The sequence below is a fragment of the Penaeus vannamei genome, chromosome 12, assembly GCF_042767895.1.
Source record: "Penaeus vannamei isolate JL-2024 chromosome 12, ASM4276789v1, whole genome shotgun sequence".
NCBI classification, from domain to species: Eukaryota; Metazoa; Arthropoda; class Malacostraca; order Decapoda; family Penaeidae; genus Penaeus; species Penaeus vannamei.
This window is the reverse complement of record NC_091560.1, coordinates 19,574,273-19,581,823: the sequence shown is the minus strand read 5'-3', so window position 1 is coordinate 19,581,823 and position 7,551 is coordinate 19,574,273. Positions and strand designations below refer to the sequence as shown.

General features: G+C 42.6%; 1 protein-coding gene across 1 annotated transcript; it reads left to right on the top strand.

The window, feature by feature from the left end:
- The first annotated feature begins 1,514 nt into the window (after nucleotides 1-1,514).
- On the top strand, nucleotides 1,515-2,645 carry LOC138863506 (uncharacterized). The gene has a single exon (XM_070127658.1). The coding sequence runs from the start codon at nucleotides 1,515-1,517 to the stop codon at nucleotides 2,643-2,645; it is 1,131 nt and encodes a 376-aa protein (XP_069983759.1).
- The last annotated feature ends 4,906 nt before the right edge of the window (nucleotides 2,646-7,551 follow it).

The window sequence follows — 7,551 nt, the reverse complement described above, 5'->3', positions numbered from 1 at the left end:
ATCCATTATACAACCAGTCTGTCAAGGGCAAACTTGGATTATTAAAATCTGAAACAGGGGAGATTCCGATAAAAGAGGCAATTTGCCTAAAGCCCAAGACTTATTCCTTGCTCCTAAATAGCGATCAAACATCCGCGAGTGCAAAGGGAATTTGTCGGGCTGAGAAGAGGAGGCTAAAACACGACAATTTCCGTCGCATTCTTCATGAAAAAGAAGTGCATTTCTTTAAACAGGTGAGCATTACCAACGTTGGAGGTCAAATGATGACCACGCAAATGAAAAAGCGCGGGCTGTCATTATACGATGATAAACGTTGGTATGTAAATGCCTATAAATCGCTAGCATATGGTCATCCAGACATTAAACACCTTTCCGAGGCGGCAGAGAGCGAAGAGGGGGAGGAGGAAACGAGGGGAGAATTCGTGCGCGATGTGGCAACCGGCGCGAGCGAGAGCGAGAAGGAGGAGGGGGAGGGCGAGGAGGAGGAGGAGGAGGAGACCGAGACCATGGTAACAACAACAACAACAACAACAGGAGAGGAAAGATTAAGCCATCTATGGAGAAAACGAGAGTATCTCCGCCACCTTCACTTTCCGTCTGTTGTACACAAAAACTATAATAATAACATCAGGAGGCAACGATCTGGCAACCCAAGACCGCGAAAGCGCAGAAAAACACAAACTGGGAACCCCTTCATCGAGGAAGCAGAGGAAAATAGTGATGATGACTTTATTTAAAATGGCTATACTTAACACATGTACATAATATTTTCTGTATATTGTAGTCAATAAAATAGGCGATGTCTAAAATTTAAGTGTCATTTTTATTTGTGTCCTTCAACATGTCGCACAGTACTCCATACTCCTGTTTTAAGGAGAATTTGCTGGATCTCTTTGCCCACCCCGCAAGAATAATAATTGCAGGAGTCACTAATTCGGGAAAGACGCATCTCGCCACAAAAATTGTTGTGCAGTATCAGAAACAGTTTGATTGTATAATTGTATGTGGGAGTGAATCTCATCCGCTAGAAAAGGAAACCTCTTTATCTGACAAACTTATTGTTAACAAAGACATTATAGATCCCATCAATCATAAGACAAAACCGAATATTATATATACTGGATGATTGCTTTATAGAAGCGGCTAATAATGACATTGTAAGTAATATCTTTACAAAGGGACGACACGAAAACATATCTGTCGTACTCCTCGTTCAAAATGTATTTATTGAAAGGGAAGCACAGCCGCAACATTTCACTAAATACCTCTCATTTTATTTTGCTAAAACAGAGAGATCTCGGACAGTTAGAATGCCTCGGTAGGCAGTTATATGGCAAGAGTGAAGCCAAGCGGTTTTTGGAGTTATATAAAAAGGTTGTTCTCTCGAAATCTCGCGGTTATTTACTCATAGACCTCGGTTGTGAAACTCCAGATAAACTGCAGTTTCGCAGTAATATCCTCTGTGAATATTTTCCACATCAGCTTGTCTACCAATGGTGATCACCGACAGAACCATGCAAGTTCTAAAGGACTTGTATGAAGACTATACAAAGCCCCACAGCTTAGGTGGAATACAAGCGCTGTTAGACGCCGCTCGCACGCAATTAGGAAAGGATAATATTACACAATCGGATGTGAAAAATGCTTTGTCATCGCAGCGTGTGTATACTCTTCACAGACATACTCGCAAAAAATTCCCGCGCCGCCAAACAATGGCTATAGGACCTCGCAAAATCTTAACGTGTGATCTGGCAGACATGCGAAACTTATCAAGACAAAACGATAAAACCAACTATTTGCTCGTGTGTGTAGATGTGTTTAGTCGTTATATGCAAGTAAGACCCTTAAAGAGTAAAAACAAGACGGAGGTTGCGAGCGCACTAAAATCGGTGTTAAATACTGAGGATGCTAAAGGTTTAACTCACCTCTTCACCGATGCAGGGCGAGAGTTTGTAAATAATACAGTGAACGGCTTACTGCGCGAACATAAGATGCAGTGGTATACCACGCATTCGAAGGAAGTAAAGGCTAGCATTGCAGAGAGACACATCAGAACCCTCAAGGAACGCATATATAAATATTTAACCTTAAAAGATACGCTGAGGTATATCGACGTTCTCCCGGATATTATTTTAGCCTATAATGAGCGCGCTCACGCGGGTTTGAAAGGCGCCGCGCCACTGGACGTGCACCGCCATTACACGCGGGCGCAGTGTCAACGTCTCTTTCGACAAATGTATGCTCGTTCATTGAATGTGCATATAAAAAAGGACCGATCGCATGCTAGCAATCAGAATATAAAGGTTGGGGACACTGTGCGCATCGCAGCGCGCTCTCGTACCGACGCATTTCGCAAGGGATATGAAATACAAAATACGGAGGAGATATTTAAAATTCGACAGATTGACAATCGTCAGAACATAGTCGGGTATTATCTGGAAGATTTAAGCGGCGAAAAAGTCCAAGGTTTGTTTTATCGAGAGGAGCTCGTCCAGACATCACTGCCAAGTGTTTACCCGTACAAGATCCTGTCATCGAGGTGGAACAGAAATAAAAAGCAGAGAGAATATCTTGTTCGCTGGATTGGATATCCCGACAAATTCAATTCATACATTACGATTGATGACATGCAGCCTGCACCATGACAAGGCAGCCCCTCACACCTCGATTTGTTGATGTACTATCGTTTATCTGTTCACTAAAGCCAAAACGACGTTCCGGCTTTATATTACAGCTGGATAAACAGCAGATCAATTGCATTGCCGAAGTTTTTTCAAATTTCTTAAGGAAAAACTTAACCACGGAAAAAAGTATTATTAAGAAATTGAAACGATATCGGCAAGCTATCAAGGAAGTGTCTCTGAAGAAAACGTCTCTTAAAAAGAAGAAAAAAATTCTCTCATCTCGCACCGGGGGAAATATTTTATCCATTCTACTCCCGCTTGCTGTAAATGCATTTACATCTTTAATTTGATAAGAAATATGAAAGAGTATTGTCTTGTTCCAAAGTCCACGGTCGACCGACATCTGACCCACCTGGTCTCTGACCTCATCTCGAACGGTAATGATACTAACAAGATTAATGATGGTGTCAACAAGAACATATTAGAATCGCCTCCGGATATCGCCATGGCAGCTAAAAATACCGCAATAAATGGGGGGCACGCGAACGACAGCTGTCATAGCGGCGACGGGTGCAGCGAGCGCGACGGACGCGGCGGGCGCGGCCAAGGTCTATATAAGTACAGGTCTCGTCACTTCGGAGTTCTGCGCAGCTTTGGGTGATAAGGCCTATGACGTCACCTGGAAGGAGCTGAGAGCAAGGGGGGCGGGGGGAATTAGAGCATGGTAGGCAGGGACATAGATAATAGAAAATGGTAGTAAATGAGCAGATACTTGAGTAATTTCAGATGTCGGCACGTTGAACGATTTGCATATTGGACATGTTTTGCAGGCGATGATTATCAGCGATTGTTTGTAGGCCTATATCATATATTCTACGTGAATTTAGTTTTGTAATTCATATGTTGCAGCTTAGACATGGCATAATAAAGACGTAAAATAAATAAAAAAAAGACATGGCATATGTAAACTCCAAATGTTTTTGATGAATTTATTATAAAACGAATCATACAACAATAATAATAATAATAATGGCAATACATAAACATACACATAAATGTACATATATAAGCTGCAACCAACCACTGGGCATTGTGACTTTGCGCGCGCCAGTCAGTCAAGCGAGCGAAAACAGAGAGAGGGAGAGATCCTTACGGCTCTACCTCACATCAAAGAATGACCACGCGATTAGCGTCGAACCCCCAGGCTCTGCTCCAGATGACGTCATGCGCGAGACGGACGAATTTGAGTCCCTTAGTGACGAGACCTGTACTTAGCGGCGGGTGCGAGCGCACGCGTTGTCGCGATGTCTGCGCGGGAAATAGACGCGGGGGCGGGCTCGGGCGCTCGCTAATTATCCCGCGCTCTACTTTTCGCAAGAAAATAAACAAAAAGAATGTGAGAAAATGCAGGCGTTCCGCCGCTAATGAGGCAATGACAGTACCTCTTCCCTCTGCAGCTCTGCAAAGGCTTGAAAAAGCAACCCCTGGCAACAATCAGAATACACCGATAAATCCCTCATTAGAACACTTGGTAGGAATTTTCTTCAAAACAAATCAGCAAGATTATGCAAAATCTCTCTTGGAATTTTACCGTAAGCAGTCTTTAATTCGGTGGGACGAATTAGGTCAGATACAATCTCCTATAACAGGGTTAAATATACTCGATGTTATCAAGTATTTTGCATCCTCATCATCGCACTCGTTTTCTGTAAAAGAAAAGGAACTTTTGAAAATATTACATAAATTTGCGCCATTACCATATGATTATATGCGCAGTCCGGCGGCTAAGCGGTATCTCACAGGTGTTCATAAGGCAGGTGGGAATGTAAAAGTTAAGCCAATGTCCGCCCTTATGTCTGCACAGAGTAAGATGCGTTGGAACCCCTATTAATGGCCTCGAGAGAGGATAAAACCGGCGATTCTATAATCAGAAGCGTGTGTATGTAAGACGCAATAACGACATAAACATGAGTGAGAACGGAGAACTCTTCAGCAACGCGTCCTCGCACGCGAGCACAAGCAGTGTGTCCAACAGCAACACCAGCAGCGACGATGAATAAAATGTGTCATTCAAAGTTCTAGGTAGTGAGCTTCGAAGAGAGGTGATAAAATTTTATCGAGCTCAGTACAAACACGATATTGTTGTGTCATTGTGGGACACATACCGAGCCTTTCTTGCAAACCACTCTGAACAAGTCTACCAGCAAGAAGTTGATGATGCTGTAGAAAATTTAAAGCATGCCCTGCAGGAAGAAGCATTACGCACGATTTCAAAATATCGCAGACTCGCCAGTTTATACAATCAACAGTCTATTGCCTTTGAAATGGGCTATCGATTGTGTACAAAGCTGCGCAGATGATTGTAACGCATTAAGTGGGCGGGGTGCTGACATGCATGAGCGAGTAACGACAGGACCCTATGGGTATAAAGCGAGGATACGAATGGTGATGAGTTATACTACTGCCTCGATTGCGCAAGAAGATGACCGAGGAAGTGTCTCCACGTCAGCGCCCTGCTACTGTTGTTGCCGTTCCTCAATTTGTCAGGCGCTACAGAGAGATGATTAATGAAGAGATGGGGGAAGAAGAACGACCGCTAATGGAAGCCCCTTCTGTCAGTGCGAGGTCACCTCGTGAGGATTATCTCCCGAATTATCTATACCCCCTGTTGATTAGAAAAGGAGGTATTCTCCAGCATGAGCTGTGTAAAGACACCGCCGTATGCGTCATTGTTAATGCATGTGGAAAGACTGCTTACGCTACATCGGGCATATTGGAAAAAGAATATGCATATGCTGATTACTACAGATCAAAAAGGCGGTTATTTTCTACCTCAAGGGCTATTGTAGTTGACAGATGTGCTACCGGGGTCGTTAGTGTGAAACAGGGAGATGGGCCTGTAATTATCTATCTCGTTGCCCACTTTGGTCCCGGGAGAGCCCTGGAAAATAATGAAATTGCCATGAAACAATTAAAGTCGAGTATGGATAGACATTAAGTTGATGGATTGGCGTGTGACGGATCGGAAAACCGACTAAGAAATTTGGGTGAATGTCTCGATTCATTGTTTAATCAGCTTCAAGAGTTGAATATTAGGGAGATCTTATTTCCAGTTGAAGTGGAAGGAGGCAGTTGGAGCCATGCATACATTGAGCTTTTACAAGACTTTGCAGCGCGGTGTATGCCTTTGAAGATTTCTGTTTCGCTGCTGTGCGCGAGTCCTCTCCTTTTGCCTGAGCCGGACATTAGAAACAAACGACCCAGGTATAATGAGGATGATGCGGGGGACGGTGAAATTACCTGCGAACAGCGGCGGACATCGAAGCTACCGAGGCAGCTGGAAAATGATCATTAATATCTCATGTTCTCCAGTAGCATTTGTACTTGTTTGATTTATATATATATATATATATGATATCTTTAATAAAATAAGGTTATGAATTACTCCTTAAGTCTTATTATCCTTTACATCTTTGTTATAAAGGGTGAAATTATTGATGCAACTTTCAGTCTGTCATCAACTTCCACCATGGAGACTGACAATCAGTACATATATATTACCAGTACTGCATCGAAAGATGTTTTCCCGCACAACACTTCTTACGCGTTTGAAAACGTCATTTCGCCGCTAATGTTGGATCCTTCCATGGATTATGAGGTGGCGCTGGTTAATTTTTTGCATCCCAAAAATTACTACAGCATCATAGCAAATGATAATGATTTTAGTATTCAGTTTATTAGTGTTTGTGATAACAGTGCTCACCCAATTATGATTGACATGTTTAAGTACGTCCCGAAATTTAGCATGCTAGGTCATGCGAGAGAACCAAAAATTATGATAGATATGATTAATAAAGATATAACGGAACAAATTGCACCGATATTAGGCGTGGATGTAATTCAAAAATATATGCCACAGGGGAGACTTCTTATCTATGACTGGGAAACAGAGCGCGTTCGCGTAGAAATTATCGTTCACGCGGTGGGAGATGGGAGGGAAGCATGCTGTCATCCCGATATGGCTGTTCGCTTCTCGCCTCGTCTGGCGCACATATTAGGGTTTAGCGAAAAAAAATATATCGCTATTATGTACCTCGCACAGTGTCTGTTGATTATAAATGGTTATTATATAATCAGAATGTAAGTATGAGGCCTCCGAGAAACGATGGCGGTGTGGACTTTATTTATGTGTATTCAGACATTGTTGTTCCTTGTCGATTTGCAGGACAGCAGGTAAACATCTTAGACGCATTTGCTTTGCAAGGTTCGAGTACAAAGGGGTATACACCCACGCTTTATAAACAGCTCTTAAATAAGACATTAAATTCTGTGGGGGTGCGCATTACAGATCAGAATGGTTATCCAATAGTTTTCGAGGAAGGACGTTCTATTACGCTTATATTGCACGTAAGATCTCGGTAAAGTCTGCCCGTATATAAAGACGGCACATGCATATCTTTGCTTATTTTACATTAGAACGTCGTCCTGGTGTGTTTGCTTTATGCATATCGAAGATAGACACCATTTTGATTTCCGTCATGTATGTAAGAGCACCCTTTGTCCCTCCTACCACCGAGGAATTCATGGTAATATTTGAACAACCGGAATCGCAGATTAAACAGTTTCGAGGAGGGGGCGTGGGGGACATTAGCGTATATAAGTCTTATGACCATTACAGAAGAGGCGCTGGATTATTATCTTTTCTCGGAAATATTGGCAAGAGATTAATTCCATTTGTTTCTAAGCTTGTTAAACCAGCATTACTCGATTTTGGATCTGGTGTTATTGATGATATGAGACAGGGGAATACTAACTTGAGGTCTTCTATGAAAAAGAGAGGAGTGGAGGCTGTCAAACACATTGGCGCGAGAGCAATGAGAGGGGGAGGAGGGGGGGTGCGTAGAAAACGAAAAAGAGTGAAAAGATT

Coding starts and splice junctions, on each gene's coding strand:
- LOC138863506 (XM_070127658.1), top strand. CDS start 1,515: ATGCAAGTTCTAAAGGACTTGTATGAAGACTATACAAAGCCCCACAGC.